We start from the raw sequence: 22,365 nt of genomic DNA, 5'->3' as shown, positions 1-22,365 counted from the left end.
AGCCGACAGTTGGACTCTAATCAAATCAAACAAGTTTATTTGTCACGTGCCCTGAATACAACAGGTGTAGACCTTACAGTGAAATGCTTACTTAAAGGCTCTAACCAATAGTGCAAAAAAGGTATTAGGTGAACAATAAGTAAGGGAAAAAAAAACTAGTGGAAAAACAGGCAGCTTAGCCCTAGTGATGTACTAGTGCCTTGCGGTCGGAGGCCAAGCAGTTGCCGTACCAGGCAGTGATGCAACCAGTCAGGATGCTCTCGATGGTGCAGCTGTAGAACCTTTCGGGGATCTCAGAACCCATGCCAAATCTTTTTAGTTTCCCGAGGGGGAATAGGATTTGTTGTGCCTTCCTCACGACTGTCTTGGTGTGTTTGGACCATTCTAGTTTGTTGGTGATGTGGACACCAAGGAACTTGAAGCTCTCAACCTGCTCCACTACAGCCCCGTCGATGAGAATGGGGCGTACTCGGTCCTCCTTTACATGTAGTCCACAATCCACAATCATCGCCTTAGTCTTGGTTACGTTGAGGGATAGGTTGTTATTCTGGCACCACCCGGCCAGGTCTCTGACGACCTCCCTATAGGCTGTCTCGTCGTTGTGAATACCTGTTGTGTAGTCTGCAAACTTAATGATGGTGTTGGAGTCGTGACTGGCCATGCAGTCGTGGGGGAACAGGGAGTACAGGAGGGGACTGAGCATGCACCCCTGGGGAGCTCCAGTGTTGAGGATCAGCGTGTGTTGCTACCTACCCTCACCAGCTGGGGGCGGCCTGTAGGGAAGTCCAGGATCCAGTTGTAGAGGGAGGTGTTTAGTCCCAGGATCCTTAGCTTAGTGATCAGCTTTGAGGGTACTATGGTGTTGAACGCTGAGCTGTAGTCAATGAATAGCATTCTCACATAAGTGTTCCTTTTGTCCAGGTGGTAAAGGGCAGTGTGGAGTGCAATAGAGATTGCATCATCTGTGGATCTGTTTGGGCGGTATGCAAATTGGAGTGGGTCTAGGGTTTCTGGGATGTGGTTTTCCAAAAGCAAAGCTCAGATCAGCATGGCAGTGTTGCCATTGTTAATAAGAAATATATTTCTAATGTCGAAATGAACACGTCTCCAACCCCGATATCAGACACTCACAAACTGAAATGGTTAGACACTGTACAATTAGTGAGAGAGCATCAAATATCACATTAATTTGTACAGTATAGGCTAAATCCAGTGGTGTAAAGTACTTAAGTACTACTTAAGTCTTTTTGGGGGGGGTATCTGTACTTTACTATTGAACTTTTTGACAACTTCCATAACATTACTAAACAAAATGATGTACTTTTTACTCCATACATTTTCCCTGACGCTCAAAAGTACTCGTTACATTTTGAATGCTTAGCCGGACAGGAAAATGGTCCAAGTCACACACTTTTTAAAAGCTTTTACTTTTAACACTTAGCTATATTTTAGGAATTACATTTACTTTTGATATTTAAGTACATTACAAGTCAAAAGTTGACACATCTACTCATTCAAGGGTTTTTCTTTATTTTTATTATTTTATAGTGAAGACATCACAACTATAAAATAACATAGTGAGAGAAAAAAGTATTTGATCCCCTGCTGATTTTGTACGTTTGCCCACTGACAAAGAAATGATCCGTCTATAATTTTGATGGTAGGTTTATTTGAACAGTGAGAGACAGAATAACAACAACAAAAATCCAGAAAAACACATGTCAAAAATGTTATAAATTTATTTGCATTTTAATGAGGGAAATAAGTATTTGACCCCATCTCAATCAGAAAGATTTCTGGCTCCCAGGTGTCTTTTATACAGGTAACGAGCTGAGATTAGGAGCACACTCTTAAAGGAGTGCTCCTAATCTCAATTTGTTACCTGTATAAAAGACACCTGTCCACAGAAGCAATCAATCAATCAGATTCCAAACTCTCCACCATGGCCAAGAGCAAAGAGCTCTCCAAGGATGTCAGGGACAAGATTGTAGGGCTGGACTGGGCTACAAGACTATCGTCAAGCAGCTGGTGAGAAGGTGACAACAGTTGGTGCGATTATTCGCAAATGGAAGAAACACAAAAGAACTGTCAATCTCCCTCAGCCTGGGGCTCCATGCAAGATCTCACCTCGTGGAGTTGCAATGATCATGAGAACGGTGAGGAATCAGCCCAGAACTACACGGGAGGATCTTGTCAATGATCTCAAGGCAGCTGGGACCATAGTCACCAAGAAAACAATTGGTAACACACTACGCCGTGAAGGACTGAAATCCTGCAGTGCCCTCAAGGTCCCCCTGCTCAAGAAAGCACATATACATGCCCGTCTGAAGTTTGCCATTGAACATCTGAATGATTCAGAGGACAACTGGGTGAAAGTGTTGTGGTCAGATGAGACCAAAATGGAGCTCTTTGGCATCAACTCAACTCGCCGTGTTTGGAGGAGGAGGAATGCTGCCTATGACCCCAAGAACACCATCCCCACCGTCAAACATGGAGGTGGAAACGTTATGCTTTGGGGGTGTTTTTCTGCTAAGGGGACAGGACAACTTCACAGCATCAAAGGGGCGATGGACGGGTCCATGTACCGTCAAATCCAGGGCATTGAAAATGGGTCGTGGATGGGTATTCCAGCATGACAATGACCCAAAACACACAGCCACAGCAACAAAGGAGTGGCTCAAGAAGAAGCATATTATGGTCCTGTAGTGGCCTAGCCGGTCTCCAGACCTTAATCCCATAGAAAATCTGTGGAGGGAGCTGAAGGTTCAAGTTGCCAAATGTCCCTCCTGAGATGTGTGCAAACCTGGGGGCCAACTACAAGAAACGTCTGACCTCTGTGATTGCCAACAAGGGTTTTGCCACCAAGTACTAAGTCATGTTTTGCAGAGGGGTCAGATACTTATTTCCCTTATTAAAATGCAAATAAATTTATAACATTTTTTACATGCGTTTTTCTGGATTTTTGTTGTTGTTATTCTGTCTCTCACTGTTCAAATAAACCTACCATTAAAATGATAGACTGATCATTTCTTTGTCGGTGGGCAAACGTACAAAATCAGCAGGGGATCAAATACTTTTTTCCCTCACTGTACGGAATCATGTAACCAAAAAAGTGTTAAACAACTCAAACTATATACTGTATTTTAGATTATTCAAAGTAGCCCCCCTTTGCCTTGATGACAGCGTTGCACACTCTTGGCATTCTCTCAACCAGCTTCACCTGGAATGCTTTTCCAACAATCCTGAAGGAGATCCAACATATGTTGAGCACTTGTTGGCTGCTTTTCCTTCACTCTGCGGTCCAACTCATCCCAAACCATCTCAATTGGATTGAGGTCGGTGATTGTGGAGGCCAGGTCATCTGATACGGCACTTCATCACTCTCCTTCTTGGTCAAATAATCCTTACACAGCCTGGAGGTGTGTTGGGTCATTGTCCTGTTGAAAAACAAATGATAGTTCCACTATGCGCAAACCAGATGGGATGGTGTATCGCTGCAGAATGCTGTGGTACCCATGCTGGTTGAGTGTGCCTTTAATTCTAAATAAATCACACAGTGTCACCAGCACAGCACCCCACACCATCAGACCTCTTCCTCCATGCTTCACGGGGGAAACCACACATGCAGAGATCATCCGTTCACCTACTATGCGTTTCACAAAGACACGGCGGTTGGAACCAAAAATCTCAAATTTGGATTCATCAGACCAAAGGACAGATTTCCACTGGTCTAATGTCCATTGCTCGTGTTTCTTGACCCAAGCAAGTCCCTTCTTATTATTTGTGTCCTTTAGTAGTGGTTTCTTTGCAGCAATTCGACCACGAAGGCCTGATTCATGCAGTCTCCTCTGAACAGTTGATGTTGAGATGTGTCTGTTACTTGAACTCTGGGAAGCATTTATTTGGGCTGTAATCTGAGGTGCAACTCTAATGAACTTATCCTCTGCAGCAGAGGTAACTCTGGGTCTTACTTTCCTGTGGCGGTCTTCATGAGAGCCAGTTTCATGTTAGAGCTTGATAGTTTTTGAAATGTCGAAATTTTCCGGATTGACTGACCTTTATGTCTTAAAGTAATGATGGACTGTCATTTCTCTTTGCTTATTTGAGCTGTTCTTGCCATAATATGGACTTGGTCTTTTACCAGATAGGACTGTCTTCTGTATACCACCCTTACCTTGTCATAACACAATAATTCTCAAACGCATTAAAGAAATTCCACATACTAACTTTTAACAAGTCACACCTGTTAATTGAAATGCATTCCAGTTGACTACCTCATGAAGCTGGTTGAGAGAATGCCAAGAGTGTGCAAAGCTGTCATCAAGGCAAAGGGTGGTGTCACGGCTGTCTTCGTCCTCTTCATCTGACGAGGAGAAGCGAGAAGGATCGGAGGACCAATACGCAGCGTGGTAAGTGTTTGTCATTTTAATTGAAAAAACGGAACACTACAAAACAACAAATGACAACCGTGAAGCTAACAAACAATAGTGCTGACACAAACACTACACATAGACAACCACCCACAACCCACAATGACAAAACAGGCTACCTATATATGGTTCTCAATCAGAGACAATGACTAACACCTGCCTCTGATTGAGAACCATATCAGGCCAAACACAGAAACAGACAAACTAGACATACAACATAGAATGCCCACTCAGATCACACCCTGACCAAACGAAACATACAAACATACAAAGCAAACTATGGTCAGGGCGTGACAGGTGGCTACTTTGAAGATTCTAAAATATATTTTGATTTGTTTAACACATTTTTGGTCACTACGTGATTCCATATGTGTTATTTCAGAGTTTTGATGTCTTCACTATTATTCTACAATGTAGAAAATAGTAAAAAATAAAGAAAACCCTGGAATGGGTAGGTGTGTCCAAACGTTTGACTGGTACTGTATATTTAAAACCAAATACTTTTAGACTTTTACTCATGTAGTATTTTACTGGGGGACTTTCACTTTTACTTGAGTCATTTTCTATTAAGGTATCTTGACTTTTACTCGAGTATGAAATAGGATACTTTTTCCACCACTGGCTAAATCCACCATAGGCTTCGTATGAATCGCGGCCAAGTTTCAGTCATGTATATGGTCACATTCGCAAGGGGTCAAACAAACGCCCTTTTCTTTCGCTTATATACAACGTGGCTATTAATAGATTTCATGATCAAATTCCTATAGGGTGGATCATTGGTCCTGGAGAGGAAAATAAAGATATATCCTCAATAATAAGGCTTGGACAGGCAATGCACATCGTTCTTTGAAAACCTGTTGCATGTATTTTGCACCGAGACTGTCCACCACCACCCTGTAAGATATCATGAATAAAGGACCCTCTAATACTGTACAGTGTAGACAATCATTTTGTATTGATTAAATAGAATCGTTGTGTTTTCTGCGGAATCGACATGTGATCGAGCTCAGCGAATATTTCATTGTCCAGTACGAAAGCCATTTCACTGTACTTTTACATGTATCCAGGCAGACAGAATATTCTACCCAAATAATATGCTATACATCACCGCAGTCCCGACAGCTGATAGGCTACATGTCTCACACCCCTCATGTACACTCCTCAATGCCATCATCCCTTCTCAGCTGTTCGAGGGAGGTATTTTTTTTTTTGGGGGGGGGGTCTCGTTAAATTAATAGTGAATATCCCTCCCTGCATATTGTCATGGTCTGTGCTATTTGGAATCCTTGGGACGTCCGGGATCAAAAGCCATTGGGATTGAAATGGCAAATGGTTAAGGTAAGGATAAGGGTAGGGGTTAGGTTACGGACGTCCTAAGCATACCGTATAGCATTAACCATTATTGTCACGAAGAGGATCAACTGTCAATTGGGCTGGAGGTTCTGTAAGACCCGCCCTATGTGCTCGACTGTTTGTATGTGCGTTTATATATATAACAGTGCAGGTCTGGCATACCAACTCTGGTGTCCACACTTTGACGAGACAGAGGGAGGAAGGAAGTGTGACACGCGAAACCATCTCCCATCATCCTCGGTTGATATTTGCCTTTCGGATCTACAGTCGCACAATAGAAAATACGCATTTACCAAGATGCCCAAGCCACTGACAGACCAGGATAAGAGGAAGCAGATATCGGTGCGGGGGCTTGCAGGAGTGGAAAATGTTTCAGACCTTAAGACCAATTTTAATCGCCATCTCCACTTTACTCTGGTAAAGGACCGAAATGTGGCGACCAAACGGGACTACTACTTCGCCTTGGCCAACACTGTCCGCGACCATCTGGTGGGCAGATGGATCAGGACGCAGCAGCACTACTATGAGAAAGACCCCAAAGTAAGCAAGCAATATGGTTGCCGCAGTGTCATAGTGATCCCATCCCCTCGCACGCTACTCGCACGTACGCCTCTGTCAGACTCCGGAAAGTGGGAGGGATGGCTTCCCAAATAATATTACTGCGCAGTATGTTCAATGATGCTGAAGTATAGACTAGGGATGCGCTTCAGACGCTGTAGTTACAGAAACGTTATGTTTATAACATGTATTTAAGTAGCCTACCTATTTCATCTGCAATGTAATTATGCGGTGAACATGAGAATGCCGAATTATGTATTGAGCGCTCCAAAGCCCCTTACAAATTACATAACCATGTTGTGCATCTCTGGATGAGAACACGACTCAGTAAACGTTTCTCTCTCTCTATTCTAACAGGGAATGCATCTGACGATGCATTGATAGCTGAAATGGAAGTGTCAATATTTTCAAGCTAGTGCTTTGCTTGGCACTTGTAGAATGACACTAATGCAGCGCACTGTTTAACGGGAGTCAGTCAACTGGTTGTTAACTATGTATTGCGTAATAGGATAGCCTAGAAGTTGCTGTAACCCAAACCAATATGTTTACACAGTAGCCTAAATACTGTCAAGACACATTATATGTGTTAAATTCTTTTGGAGATGGATATTAGCTGTTAGAATTATTCCTATTTTCTATCTCATACATATCAGTGGCACAGAAACAATGATTTATCAATGAATTGAACCAGAACGCACCAGAGGCTCTCTCTGTCTGATCCAATAAAGCTGAAAGAACATTGTGTACGACACAATCAGCATCATACCAGTATAGCCACATTCATTATTATGGTTGGTAAGGGAACAAAATAACTGTTCTTTTTGTGTGCAGAAGAGCAGACATCATGTTGATTGTATGATATGGTAACTTATAACAGAAATATAATTGAAAAGGTCTGCAGTGTCATTAGGCTCGTAACTCCTGGCCCTGAGCTACAGGCATTGAAAGACATTCATTTGATTAGTGTCCGGAGGTCAACCTTTATAAAGTCAAAGTCCCTGAGAACATATTTGCCCAATGCCTCCTAAGAAATATATTGTAATTTGTGTCCACTAATCCTTAGTTGATAACACTTAGTCATCGGACTCAGGTTCAACTACATTTTTTGTTATTTGTACATTTCACATATAAATATGGCTATGTAGGCTTCATAAGCAGAAGAACAATCCATGCTCCCTAAAGTCATCAAATTTACAACCCACAGTAATACAATCTGTCCTGTGGTTTTGTGTGTTAATGCAACCCCATCTGCACCATTCTCCCTAGTCGCTCGAACATTTAGGAACTGATCACCAATGCTGCTATATTTACATCCAGGGACTGGATGCCTTTGTCACTTTATCTTAGTCACACTTAATGGGAGAGTGGTGCGCTCTGTTTTCCATGTCCTCATTTGCATTCCCCCGATTGTCGAAGAACAACCTTTGAGATGTCAAAGGTCAATCAAAGGCTCAGGTGTCAACCCCTCCCAACTATTCATGTAGGATCACGCCACCCTGCTCAACGCTGTTATAGCACTGTAGGGACCTTAGAAATAGTCAAGCAGAAGAGCCATTTCATTTCATAGCTTCAGTGTGAGTAACATACCCCATACATGAATTGGAACGTGAACGATTATATGATGTACAATGTACATTTCCTCTGTATAATGTTGTAATGGGTGGAGACAGGCTGCAGAGAAATATTATACGGACATACAGTAAGTACAGTGTTGATTAATCCGTTAGGGTTTCAGGCCAGGAACAGAATGCTGGCACTGTTTTCTGCACTCTTTATATAGGTTGTTATGAGACCTTGGGGTGTACTGAGCGTGCCTTAAAGAAACTAAAATCAGACTCCACTGGCAGGGAGTTCCAAGTGAGTCCAAACACACTCACAATGAGCTGTTGCTTGACTGGTCGCCAAGAATAGCACTCCTGTTGTTGGCAGCACCTGCTCTCTCCCCCTGGCCACAGCCGCTGCCCGAGGGTCATAGACAATGTGGCATTTTCGCAGGGCAACCACATGGGGGCACACTACTGTTGGGTGACTGAAGGTGTTTAATATTGACACTGTACTGTACTGCATTAACTCTTCTTGATGAACCTTCCCCTGTTGCTCCTCTCCAGCGTGTGTATTACCTGTCCCTTGAGTTCTACATGGGGCGCACCCTGCAGAATACAATGGTGAACCTGGCTCTGGAGAACGCATGCGACGAGGCTACCTATCAGGTGAGAGATGGATCGGCCTTAGCCCACTCCTGGACCCTGACAGTGGACCATCATAGTTACCTCAACCTAGAACATTGCATCTGACATACACTGCAGAGGCTATGGAACTGGCACATTGAACATTTATGCAACTGAAAATAAGTGCTTTTTCTCACACTTCATTCAAGATTCAAGGATACTTTCTTATGTAAGAATTTCAGGTAACTTGTCCTTCTCTGAGGTTGAACACTGCGCCATTTCCATGTATTCAGAAGAAAAAGCATGATTAATGTAGCTCCATCCTCCCTCATTGTATAATGTATTATAGACTAATGAAGAACTATGAATCTTAACAATTTATCTTCATCTTCATCAGTTGGGCCTGGACATGGAGGAGCTGCAGGACATTGAGGAAGATGCCGGCCTGGGAAATGGTGGCCTTGGACGGCTCGCCGGTGAGTTCCTCCTCCTTGGCTCTCTATTGGTCTACCTCGCTGCTTCCCCCCTAAAAATAGTGTTGCCAACGACAGTGATGCTCAGTGGTCAGGACAACCCTGTCTCACCCCATCTCTCTCGCCCCTCCCCCTGTGCTCTCAGCCTGCTTCCTAGATTCCATGGCGTCTCTGGGACTGGCAGCTTACGGCTACGGCATCCGCTATGAGTTCGGCATCTTCAACCAGAAAATTGTGAATGGCTGGCAGGTAGTTTAACTGGCAAAGTTGACTATATGTATGTACATGTCTGTGTCTTTGATTACATGTTAGTCAGTGTAAATAGTCATTTTCGGGGTTGTTGGAGTCATGTGCTTTAGATGGTCAAATTATTTTATGAATAATTTCTCACATTTGCACATATTTGTAAACTAGTCATAGTGAACTCATGAAGCTGTATAATCATGATAATCGACAGGTAGAGGAGGCTGACGATTGGCTGCGCTACGGCAACCCCTGGGAGAAGGCCCGCCCTGAGTACATGCGACCCGTCCACTTCTACGGCAGAGTGGAGCACACCCCCGAGGGTGTGAAATGGGTCGACACACAGGTGAGAGACTACATACAGACGATACAACATAGAAATAGTCATCATTGTGGACGTAACTAAACATTACATGGCCCTTCTGCATTAACAGGTAGTGTTGGCCCTTCTACATTAACAGGTAGTGTTGGCCCTTCTACATTAACAGGTAGTGTTGGCCCTTCTACATTAACAGGTAGTGTTGGCCCTTCTACATTAACAGGTAGTGTTGGCCCTTCTACATTAACAGGTAGTGTTGGCCCTTCTACATTAACAGGTAGTGTTGGCCCTTCTACATTAACAGGTAGTGTTGGCCCTTCTACATTAACAGGTAGTGTTGTCCCTTCTACATTAACAGGTAGTGTTGGCCCTTCTACATTAACAGGTAGTGTTGGCCCTTCTACATTAACAGGTAGTGTTGGCCCTTCTACCTTAACAGGTAGTGTTGGCCCTTCTACATTAACAGGTAGTGTTGGCCCTTCTACATTAACAGGTAGTGTTGGCCCTTCTGCATTAACAGGTAGTGTTGGCCCTTCTGCATTAACAGGTAGTGTTGGCCCTTCTGCATTAACAGGTAGTGTTGGCCCTTCTACATTAACAGGTAGTGTTGGCCCTTCTACATTAACAGGTAGTGTTGGCCCTTCTACATTAACAGGTAGTGTTGGCCCTTCCACATTAACAGGTAGTGTTGGCCTTTCTACATTAACAGGTAGTGTTGGCCCTTCTACATTAACAGGTAGTGTTGGCCCTTCTACATTAACAGGTAGTGTTGGCCCTTCTACATTAACAGGTAGTGTTGGCCCTTCTACATTAACAGGTAGTGTTGGCCCTTCTACATTAACAGGTAGTGTTGGCCCTTCTACATTAACAGGTAGTGTTGGCCCTTCTACATTAACAGGTAGTGTTGGCCCTTTTACATTAACAGGTAGTGTTGGCCCTTCAGCATTAACAGGTAGTGTTGGCCCTTCTACATTAACAGGTAGTGTTGGCCCTTCCACATTAACAGGTAGTGTTGGCCCTTCTACATTAACAGGTAGTGTTGGCCCTTCTACATTAACAGGTAGTGTTGGCCCTTCTACATTAACAGGTAGTGTTGGCCCTTCTACATTAACAGGTAGTGTTGGCCCTTCTACATTAACAGGTAGTGTTGGCCCTTCTACATTAACAGGTAGTGTTGGCCCTTCTACATTAACAGGTAGTGTTGGCCCTTCTACATTAACAGGTAGTGTTGGCCCTTCCACATTAACAGGTAGTGTTGGCCCTTCTACATTAACAGGTAGTGTTGGCCCTTCTACATTAACAGGTAGTGTTGGCCCTTCTACATTAACAGGTAGTGTTGGCCCTTCTACCTTAACAGGTAGTGTTGGCCCTTCCTTATGACACCCCAGTCCCTGGCTACAGGAACAACGTTGTGAACACCATGAGACTGTGGTCTGCCAAGGCCCCCTGTGATTTCAACCTGAAAGACTGTGAGTTACTTCTGGACTGTTTGGGCTTGTCTGTGTCTGCTTTATTGTTTAAACCTACTGATTCAATTATGCATCAATGAAAATGTTTACAACCTTTGTAACATTATTATCAGTAATCAAATTCAACCATCAGTTTTATTATCCGTAATCTAATTCAACAATCGTGATGTTGATTGTCCTGATGGGAGCTGGAAAACAGTACTAGGCAAGACATTGGAAATGCTAGATGTGACCACAGCATTTTTGTTTGTTCTACAGTCAATGTGGGTGGCTATATTCAAGCTGTGCTGGACAGAAACTTGGCTGAGAACATCTCCCGTGTTCTGTACCCCAATGACAACGTGAGTAGAACCCAGTGTTGATTTGAACCTTTATTTAGCCAGACGAATTCTAAGAACAAATTCTTTTCGACAATGACGATTCATTGTGACGAATCAATGAGTTTTCCTAATGCTGTCAAAAACATTTCATCTAAAGTGTTATGTCTCCTGCTCAACATAGACACTGGTTCCTGTAAGAATGAATTTAAGCTGAGTCATCAAAGCACTTCTCTGAGAACATCATAATAATAATCGAGTGTGATGGACTGTGGTCCTGTTTTTGACCCCAGTTCTTCGAGGGGAAGGAGCTTCGTCTGAAGCAGGAGTACTTTGTGGTGGCGGCCACTCTGCAGGACATCGTGCGTCGCTTCAAGTCCTCCAAGTTCGGCTCCACTGAGGTTGTGCGCGTTGACCTGTCCACCCTACCTGACAAGGTAAGATGGATACGATAGATAGTCTAGGACGCTAAGTGTATGTTCTAACTGAATTATATGCATCTAAGTACCATAAAGTCTCCAAATGGCTTTGTTCACCGAGCACACTCCGGTATGATGTCAAAGACACAATGTGCTTCCACTTTTGCATTGCTTGCTATTTGGGGTTTTAGACTGGGTTTCTGTATAAGCACTTTGTGACATTGGCTGATGTGAAAAGGGCTTGATAAATACATTTGAATGTGAGACTATGTGTTCACATGCAACAGTTTCCTCCCCTAACTGTGTCTTCCAACTGTATTGTCTGATGCCCTCTCCCCGGCCTGTATTATAGGTGGCCATCCAGCTGAACGACACCCACCCTGCCATGGCCATCCCTGAGCTGATGAGGATCTTGTTGGACACGGAGCACCAGAAATGGGAGAAGGTATAGTGCTGGTCCCCCTGCTAAAGCAATGATACATACAAGTGTAAAGAATACTTATCCACAAATGGGGAAATGCTCCTAAATGGATTCACCAAACATTAATCAAGACAATTTCCTTCTACATGTATCATTGTATTTCCCCCATCACTCAGGCCTGGGACATCTGCACACGTACCTGTGCCTACACCAACCACACCGTCCTGCCTGAGGCTCTGGAGCGCTGGCCCACAGACCTGCTCCAGAACCTTCTGCCCAGACACCTGGAGATCATCTACGAGATCAACCGACGTCACCTGGAGGTAGAGCCAAACACTCCTGTAACACACAGTATTACAGCCATACGAGTGTACGTATGCAGGGCACTCCTGTAACACACAGTATTACAACCATACGAGTGTACGTATGCAGGGCACTCCTGTAACACACAGTATTACAACCATACGAGTGTACGTATGCAGGGCACTCCTGTAACACACAGTATTACAGCCATACGAGTGTACGTATACAGGGCACTCCTGTAACACACAGTATTACAGCCATACGAGTGTACGTATGCAGGGCACTCCTGTAACACACAGTATTACAACCATACGAGTGTACGTATACAGGGCACTCCTGTAACACACAGTATTACAGCCATACGAGTGTACATATACAGGGCACTCCTGTAACACACAGTATTACAACCATACGAGTGTACGTATTCAGGGCACTCCTGTAACACACAGTATTACAACCATACGAGTGTACGTATGCAGGGCACTCCTGTAACACACAGTATTACAGCCATACGAGTGTACGTATACAGGGCATTCATAAAGTATTCAGACCCCTTCACTTTTTCCACATTTTGTTATGTTACATCCTTATTCTAAAATGGATGAAATTGTTTTCCCCCCCCTCATCAAATCTACACACAATACCCCATTAATGACAAAGCAAAAACAGGTTTTTAGAAGTGTTGGCAAATGTATTCAAAAAAAATGTCACATTTACATAAGGGTTCAGATCCTTTACTCAGTACTTTGTTGAAGCACCTTTGGCAGCGATTACAGCCTCGAGTCTTGTTGGGTATGAAGCTGCAAGCTTGGCACACCTGTATTTGGGGAGTTTCTCCCATTTGTATTAGGGGAGTTTCTCCCATTCTTCTCTGCAGATCCTCTCAAGCTCTGTCAGGTTGGATGGGGAGCATTGCTGCACAGCTATTTTTAGGTCTCTCCAGAGATGTTCAATCGGGTTCAAGTCCGGGCTCTGGCTGGGCCACTCAAAGACATTCAGAGACATGTTCCGAAGCCACTCTTGCGTTGTCTTGGCTGTATGCTTAGGATCGTTGTCGTGTTGGAAGGTGAACCTTCGCTCCAGTATTTGGTCCTAAGTGCACTGGAGCAGGTTTCCATCAAGGAGCTCTCTGTACTTTTTCTCAGTTCATCTTTCCCTCAATCCTGACTAGTCTCCCAGTCCCTGCCACTGAAAAACATCCCCTCAGCATGGTGCTGCCACCACCATGTTTCACTGTATGGATGGTGCCAGGTTTCCTCCAGATGTGACGCTTGGCATTCAGGCCAAAGATTTCATTCTTGCATTCATCAGACCAGAGACTTGTTTATCATGGTCTGAGAGTCCTTTAGGTGCCTTTTGGCAAACTCCAAGCGGGCTGTCAGGTGCTTTTTACTGAGGAGCGGCTTTCATCTGGCCCCTCTACCATAAATGTCTGATTGGTGGAGTGCTGCAGAGATGGTTGTCCTTCTGGGAGGTTCTCCCATCTCCACAGAGGTATTCTGGAACTCTGTCAGAGTGACCATCGGGTTTTTGGTCACCTCCCTGACCAAGGCCCTTCTCTCCCAATTGCTCAGTTTGGCTGGGCAGCCAGCACTAGGAAGAGTCTTGGTGGTTCCAAACTTCTTCCATTTAAGAATGATGGAGGCCTCTGTGTCCTTGGGGACCTTCAATACTGCAGAAATATTTTGGTTCCCTTCTCCAGATCTCTGCCTCGACACAATCCTGTCTCGGAGCTCTACAGACAATTCCTTCAACCTCATGGCTTGGTTTTTGCTCTGACATGCACTGTCAACTGTGGGACCTTATATAGACAGGTTTGTGCCTTTCCAAATCATGTCCAATCAATTGAATTTACCACAGGTAGATTCCAATTAATTTATAGAAATATCTCAAGGATGATCAATGGAAACAGGATGCACCTGAGCTTTATACATTTGCAAAGCTTTATTGAAAAATGTTTTTTGCTTTGTCATTATGGGGTATTGTGTGTAGATTGATTTGGGGGGGTGAAGGGGTCTGAATACTTTCCGAATGCACTGTATATGAGAGAATAAACTGTAAACATATATTCACGTGCCTGAGAGGATTAGGAGTTAGCTACTGTAAAAAGCAACAACATATCCCTCAATATTTTATTCTTCAATGTCATGTAAACAAATGGGTATGAAGGTAATTGTTTCCAATCCTCTTTCTCCTCCTTCCCTCAGCGCATCGCTAAGCTCTACCCCGGGGACCATGATCGTCTGCGCCGCATGTCCCTAGTGGAGGAGGGCGACCTGAAGAAGATCAACATGGCCCACCTGTGCATCGTGGGCTCTCACGCCGTCAACGGAGTGGCCCGCATCCACTCGGACATCATCAAAGCAACTCTGTACGAAGAAACGTTGTTTTAGTTTGTTTTATTTCTAGCTACTTATGACGCTATCCCTAGCCAATATGGTAACCTGTTTTCCCACTGGCCCCATATGTTAAATTGGTATTTGATCTATCAATCATTCATTGAGCCCACTAGATTCAAGGACTTCTACGAGGTGGACCCCCACAAGTTCCAGAACAAGACCAACGGGATCACGCCCCGACGCTGGCTGGTCATGTGCAACCCTGGGCTGGCTGAAGTCATTGCAGAGGTGTGTGGTGGAGTGACTGTTGGTGCTAGTATCGCAGTAGTGTCTGAGAAATTATGATTCTAAAAATGGTTATTTCTGTATGTTTGAATGTTCAGAGGATCGGTGAGGATTACATCCGCGATCTGGACCAACTGAAGAAGTTGCTGGCGTTTGTGGATGACGACTCTTTGATTCATGACATCGCCAAGGTCAAACAGGTCAGAACATAACAATCTCTTGAAATATGTTGTCATTGTAATTCCAGTCACCATCTCAGTCTGAGCCAAGGTCCGTACTATAACTCCTAACACTTTACTGTGTCTATCTGTAGGAGAACAAGCTTAAGTTTTCTGCCTATCTCGAGGAGCACTACAAGGTGAAGATCAACCCCAACTCCATGTTCGACGTTCAAGTCAAGAGGATCCACGAGTACAAGAGGCAACTGCTCAACTGCCTGCACATCATCACTCTCTACAACCGTGAGTGGTCCTCTGTTCTTTTGCAGCTTTACTGAGAAACATTATTCTGTCAACCAAGTTAACCTGTCGTCTTTTTCATTCAGGCATCCAGAAGGAGCCCAACAAGAATTGGACCCCCAGGACTATCATGATTGGAGGAAAGGTGAGCCACAATAGATGTTTGATCAAGTCATTAGGATACAGGTTGTACTGCAAAACTCATTGGATATATTTTGTTAGTATTGGGAATTTTCCAGTACATGTGTGAACATTATACATCTTAAGCAGAATCAATGCATTCTGTATATGTGTCTAGGTCATTAGGCTAAGGGAAGCCATTACCTAGTCCCGTGAGGTTCATTAGACGTGCATTATGAGCATATGTTTGTATTACTCAAGCAACATTAGACATGCACCTGCATTAGGAGTGTGTGTGTCTGTTTATTTTTGTATCATTGTTATGGTTACGTCACCAATGGAATCTATGCCCTAATGTTTATTTTTGTATCATTGCTATGGTTACGCCACCAATGGAATCTATGCCCTAATGTTTATTTTTGTATCATTGCTATGGTTATACCACCAATGGCATCTATGCCCTAATGTCTGTGCCAATAAGAAAATGGAAACCAAGCTAAAATGAGTGCAAGGCAAAAAGATATTTGTGGCTAAATGCCAAAGGGGATGAATCATTAACATAAAGAGGAGTTACTATGTTACTATACAGGATGAAAACTGTATAAAAGGTATGTGCCGAGGCTGGAAAGGCAGTTGGTCCATGAGCCAACTCGGCTTGTTACTTTGTAATAAACTCTTATTTGAATTCACAAATAGAGAAATATGATTCAGCGAATATTTCCACTACATTAGACTGTCCCACATCAGTTTGAGCTGGCAAGACAGCACAAACAGATCTGTGCCCTCTGTATAAGATTTTGGCATCCATGTGATTTCATATTCTCCATTTTTTCCCAGGCTGCTCCTGGGTACCACACGGCAAAGCTGATCATTAGGCTGATCACTGCCATCGGAGAGATTGTCAACCACGACACTGTGGTGGGAGACCGCCTCAAAGTCATCTTCCTGGAGAACTACAAGGTCACTCTGGCAGAGAAAAGTAAATAGTTCACATACTTGCTGCTTTCTTGGTTTTGTTTATGTTCCCATTGGAGTGTAGTTAAGGGGCTTCCCACTTCTTCCACGTACATTTTTTCTCTACCTTGTCTCATCTCTCTGTTTTGGTTTCTCTCCTTCTCTCTCTCTCTCTGTCTCTCTCTCACCAGTCATCCCTGCGTCCGACCTGTCTGAGCAGATCTCCACAGCTGGCACTGAGGCGTCTGGAACTGGCAACATGAAGTTCATGCTGAACGGAGCGCTCACCATTGGCACCATGGACGGAGCCAACGTAGAGATGGCCGAGGAGGCCGGAGAAGAGAACCTCTTCATCTTCGGCATGAGGGTGGACGACGTGGACGCCATGGACAAGAGTGGGTAAGACAGTGGAGGGGGGGTGAATGGATGGACAAAGGGTCCTGATCAGAGATGGTGGAGAAGAAGACATGAGGATTGGCATTGGATGATAGCTTAGGAGAGAACATTTAGGATTACATGGAAGGATGCTTACTGGGTAAACTTTGGTGGAGAAGACGATTTGCATGGTAAAGGATAGAACCGAAAGAGACAGCTTTTTGGATGACTTGGAAGGAAGGATGATAACTGGCATGCATCCCATCCCATAAGATTTAAAAAAAATCTTCTTTATAAATGTGTCCATCTTCCCAGATATGATGCCATGGACTACTACAACCGCATTCCTGAGCTGAAGCAGGCCATGGACCAGATTGCTGGTGGATTCTTTAGCCCCGACCAGCACGACCTCTTCAAGGACATTGTCAACATGCTGCTGCACCATGACAGGTGGGGGAAAGCGCTGAGTCACAACACCCAAATGCGGACACACTGTACTCTACCGTTATACACGCAGCCACACAATGTCTAACCGAGCATGATGTTTGTGTTACAGATTCAAGGTGTTCGCTGACTACGAAGCTTACATCAAATGCCAAGAGAAAGTCAGTGCTCTCTACAAGGTGAGTGTTTCATAGACTGAAAATCTTTTTAATATCAATTGTTTTCTTTATTTTTTTTCTTATTTTTTTTGTATTCTACCCCCCAATTTCAATCTTGTTTCATCGCTGCAATTCCCCAACTGTCTCAGGAGAGACGAAAGTCGAGTTATGCGTCCTCAGAAACACGACCCGCCAAACCGTGCTCTTCTTAACACCCGCCCGCTTAACCCCGAAGCCAGCCGCACCAATGTGTCGGAGGAAACGCTGTTCAACTGACGACCGAGGACAGCCTGTAGGTGCCCGGCCCGCCACAAGGAGTCGCTAGAGCGCGATGAGCCAAGTATAGCCTCACCGGCCAAACCCTCCCTTAACCCGGACAATGCTGGGCCAGTTGTGCGCCTCCCTTTGGGACTCCTGATCACGGCCAGCTGTGATACAGCCCGGGATTGAACTTGGGTCTGTAGTGACGCCTCTAGCATTGCGATGCAGTGCCTTAGACCGCTGCACCACTCGGGAGGCCCTGTTTTCTTTATTTTTTGTAAAGTGTATCGAGACTTGTTAAATGCTCTATAAATAAATTGTGACTTGACTATTCCCCAGTCAGTTATAATAATTTTTACAGATACATAACATAACAGTATTCCTTCCTTCTGCAAAGGTTTTAATTTCCCCTCTCTTCCCATCCATCCCAACAGAACCCTAAAGAATGGACCAAGATGGTGATCCACAACATTGCTGGTTGTGGTAAATTCTCTAGCGACCGCACTATCTCCCAGTACGCCCGGGAGATCTGGGGCATGGAGCCCAGCCTGGAAAGGATCCCTGCCCCAGACGATCCTCGCCAATAAACCCCAGGCCTAAAACCAACCTCTGGTTTTTCCACAGCCCCGGCTTCTGGCTGTTCCACAAAAACCATTTTAACTTGAGAAATGGTTTAGAAACCTGAAAGCTCCCTGTAACTAGTACATTTTCATTGTGTCATTTCATTGTGGTCAGTATTAGTTGATGATTGACTATACATGTAGCAATCCCTGTCCGGCTACGTGATGGCCAATAACCTGATACCACTTTCAACCTCGACATTCAGCATTCATTTTCTCAATGGGCTAATATAAATCAGCATTCACCTTCTCAATGGGCTAATACAAAATCATTATTCACCTTCTCAATGGGCTAATACAAAATAATTATTCACCTTCTCAATGGGCTAATACAAAATCATTATTCACCTTCTCAATGGGCTAATACAAAATCATTATTCACCTTCTCAATGGGCTAATACAAAATCAGCATTCATCTTCTCAATGGGCTAATACAAAATCAGCATTCACTTTCTCAATGGGCTAATTCAAATCAGCATTCACCTTCTCAATGGGCTAATTCAAATCAGCATTCACCTTCTCAATGGGCTAATTCAAATCAGCATTCACCTTCTCAATGGGCTAATTCAAATCAGCATTCACCTTCTCAATGGGCTAATTCTAATCAGCATTCACCTTCTCAATGGGCTAATTCAAATCAGCATTCACCATCTCAATGGGCTAATTCAAATCAGCATTCACCGTCTCAATGGGCTAATTCAAATCAGCATTCACCTTCTCAATGGGCTAATTCAAATCAGCATTCACCTTCTCAATGGGCTAATTCAAATCAGCATTCACCTTCTCAATGGGCTAATTCAAATCAGCATTCACCTTCTCAATGGGCTAATTCAAATCAGCATTCACCTTCTCAATGGGCTAATTCAAATCAGCATTCAGCTTCTCAATGGGCTAATTCAAATCAGCATTCACCGTCTCAATGGGCTAATTCAAAATCAGCGTTCACCTTCTCACATGCACCAGCAATGCATAGTCAACTGGCTTGTGCAACATGAATAACATCAATAACACTGTTCACCATCATTTAAGCTAACATGGTTAGAGAATACACCCTTTAACAGTCAGTGGGGCCAACAAGTAGCTGGAAACCTCACCACTGTCTAATGGTACCAAAACCATGTCTTCCAAGAATGAGACATGGTGGGACATAGAGACTTATCAAAATAAGCACGTTCTTCTCACATAGACACTGTGATTCTACACTACTGGTTCGGCCTGCCAAGGACCACCTCTTTATTCATATCTGCACCCAATAACCACTCAAGTTGAAGGGACTTGGTTAACATGCGTGATCCTTGATGTTATAAAACTGTTTGCTTAATGTATGTCTGTATGTTGAATGTAGTAATTTGTGCGTGTTATTAATGCTTGTGTTTTGGGTAGCCCACACACAATCCTTATTGCTGAAATACTTTCTGCTATAACTGTGTTTTGTTTAGAATGATCCCATCAGTATATCCTCAAAACGTTGTTCCAGTGTTGGAAAATTATCCTTCATATAGTGCAACAAACTAAGCCTTCTCTCCTCCACCTTCTCTGCCTAATACCTCTCTGAGTGACTATAATGCTGCCTTAACTAAGCTGTGTCTGTAGTTGTTCAGCCTAAAGTGACCCCTCACTGTTAAGCTGCAAGTATTTGTTGATGTTCAGATAAATAACAATTTCTGGTACAATAGTATTTCTCACTGTTTGGAAATCTTGGACTTAGTGTTAACTACTGAATCACTAGTAATTGAGTGTGTCGGGTTGATAAAGATTGCACAACGTCCAGTAGTTTTCTTCCATTAGAGAGACTCTAAGCACTTAAAGCTTCAAACTCTGCATTCTCTTGTCAATGTGAAACAACAGTCAATAAAGGAGACAAAGTTACAACACTTGTGTGATATTTTGTTACTTTCCAAAATGGCTACATTCACTCATCTTGTATGTCGAGATGGTTTTGTGTCTACCAATCAAAACTGAGCAAATTTCCACGCGAAAAGTTTTAAAGATCATATGACGTAGCTTCCGCAGGTCAGGACTATAAAGTCTCAAACAATGCCAACGCAAAGTACACGCAACAAACTCACAAACAAGCTAGCCTGATAAACGGAGCCTGTTAATGCGGTTGAATCATGTCTGGCCTTCTGCGCGGAATGCTGAAAGTACGGTCAACTGTGGCTTCGAGGACACGTGCAGTCAACCAACGAGCAAAGTTATCCAGTAAACCCCCTAAAGACAAAATCGGCGCTGCAGTGAGTAGGCCAAATATATTCATAAACCGTTTTGTTATTTTCATGTTCTGTGAGTAGGCAATCGTTGAAGCTAGCCAGCTAGCTCAGATAGTAGTTGGCTAGCTGATTTAAATTATGCAACGACATTTCAAAATATACTTATCCAAATTATGTTGACTGTTTTAAAATGATGCATTTCTTGCATGCCTTATTATTGGCAATAATATGACTTGCCAACCTGTGTTCTTGGGTGACGTGCATGAGTATGACAGTCTTGCATGCCTCTCTGTTCACAGGAAACCGCTTTCGTCATGACTATTTTTGCGGTGGCCATATTTGGACCATCCGGTTGGATCCTCGCCAATGTTCAGAACTACCAGAAGCGCTGAACTGTTTCTCGACCACGGTTCTTGGATCATAAGTCAACTGCTGCATTCCTTTTTCTGGCCTATGATCCTTGAACTTAAGTCACAAAATTACCTTTTGACATTCTATCTCAATAAAAACACGTAATCTAGTGTCTGATCATTGTTTCAACATGTTTAGTGTACATTTATATGTGGTGAAACGATTTGACCATTTATCTATATCAAACCGAGGTGTGTGTGGAAAATTGTACATAACCAACTATGTACTGAAGTCCTGGCTTGCTGAAGCCAACAATTGGCCATAATTGCACTCCGATGTTGTCCTCCATAGGCATGAATGAAATTCCACAGTATTTCTATTACATTTTAAATTTCAAGGACAACGTGGGGACTGTAACAACTTTCTGTAGTTATACTTGAATACATTATTTGTATATATTAAATGTAGAGATTCATAGCTTATAAAATATTTTTACAATGGTGTGGGGTGCCTTCAAAATCATGCCGCTGTCATCTCCGTGTGTGTATACAGTGAATTTGGAAAGTATTCAGACCCCTTGACTTTTTCCACATTTTGTTACGTTACAGCATTATTCAAAAACATATTAAATTGTCCCCCCCCCTTCCCAATCTACACACAATACCCTATAATGACAAAGCAAACACCGGTGTTGCAAATGTGTAAAAAAAAAAAATTATAATTTACAAAGGTATTCAGGCCCTTTACTCAGGACTTTTTGAAGCACATTTGGCAGCGATTACAGCCTTGAGTCTGTAACTTGTATTTGGAGAGTTTCTCTCATTCTTCTCTGCAGCTCCTCAAGCTCTGTCAGGTTGGATGGGGAGCGTCAGACTTGTCCCGAAGCCACTCCTGCATTGTCTAAGCTGTGTGCTTAGGGTTGTTGTCCTGTTGGAAGGTGAACCTTCGCTCCAGTCTGAGGTCAGGTCCTGAGCGCTCTGGAGCAGGTTTTCATCAAGGATCTCTCTGTACTTTGCTCTGTTCATCTTTCCCTCAATCCTGACTAGTCTCCTCGTCCCTGCCTCTAAAAAAACATCCCCACAGCATGATGCTGCCACCACCATGCATCACTGTAAGGATGGTGCCAGGTTTTCTCCAGATGTGACACTTGGCATTAAGGCCAAATAGTTCAATCTTGCATTCATCAGACTAGGGAATCTTGTTTCTCCAAGTGGGCTGTCATGTGCTTTTTACTGAGGAGTGGCTTTCGTCTGGCCACTCTACCATAAAGGCCTGATTGGTGGAGTGCTGCAGAGATGGTTGTCCTTCTGGAAGGTT

General features: G+C 43.6%; 1 protein-coding gene and 1 long non-coding RNA gene across 2 annotated transcripts; both read left to right on the top strand.

Moving 5' to 3' along the window:
* Nucleotides 1–5,816: 5,816 nt before the first annotated feature.
* LOC115133635 (glycogen phosphorylase, muscle form-like) lies at nt 5,817–20,359 on the top strand. The gene is made up of 20 exons (XM_029667070.2): nt 5,817–6,323; nt 8,450–8,551; nt 8,907–8,985; nt 9,128–9,231; nt 9,440–9,571; nt 10,902–11,013; nt 11,272–11,354; nt 11,624–11,767; nt 12,102–12,194; nt 12,347–12,493; nt 14,681–14,844; nt 14,986–15,100; nt 15,196–15,297; nt 15,411–15,558; nt 15,642–15,700; nt 16,513–16,654; nt 16,821–17,028; nt 17,320–17,454; nt 17,561–17,627; nt 18,302–20,359. Exons 1-20 carry the CDS (start codon nt 5,889–5,891, stop codon nt 18,452–18,454), a joined length of 2,724 nt encoding a protein of 907 aa, XP_029522930.1. The 5' UTR covers nt 5,817–5,888; the 3' UTR covers nt 18,455–20,359.
* Nucleotides 20,360–20,435: 76 nt separating this feature from the next.
* On the top strand, nt 20,436–21,218 carry LOC115133637 (uncharacterized). Its single transcript, XR_003864230.2, has 2 exons — nt 20,436–20,721; nt 20,997–21,218. It is a non-coding gene; the product is annotated as an uncharacterized LOC115133637 (long non-coding RNA).
* Nucleotides 21,219–22,365: the final 1,147 nt, after the last annotated feature.

This window comes from Oncorhynchus nerka, linkage group LG8, assembly GCF_034236695.1.
Source record: "Oncorhynchus nerka isolate Pitt River linkage group LG8, Oner_Uvic_2.0, whole genome shotgun sequence".
Classification (NCBI taxonomy): Eukaryota; Metazoa; Chordata; class Actinopteri; order Salmoniformes; family Salmonidae; genus Oncorhynchus; species Oncorhynchus nerka.
Note: the sequence above shows the minus strand (reverse complement) of the source record. Positions and strands in the feature narration are given on the sequence as shown.

Coding starts and splice junctions, on each gene's coding strand:
- LOC115133635 (XM_029667070.2), top strand. CDS start 5,889: ATGTGCTCGACTGTTTGTATGTGCGTTTATATATATAACAGTGCAGGT. Junction 6,324..8,449: donor ACTATGAGAAAGACCCCAAA/GTAAGCAAGCAA, acceptor GCTCCTCTCCAG/CGTGTGTATTACCTGTCCCT. Junction 15,701..16,512: donor CTATCATGATTGGAGGAAAG/GTGAGCCACAAT, acceptor ATTTTTTCCCAG/GCTGCTCCTGGGTACCACAC.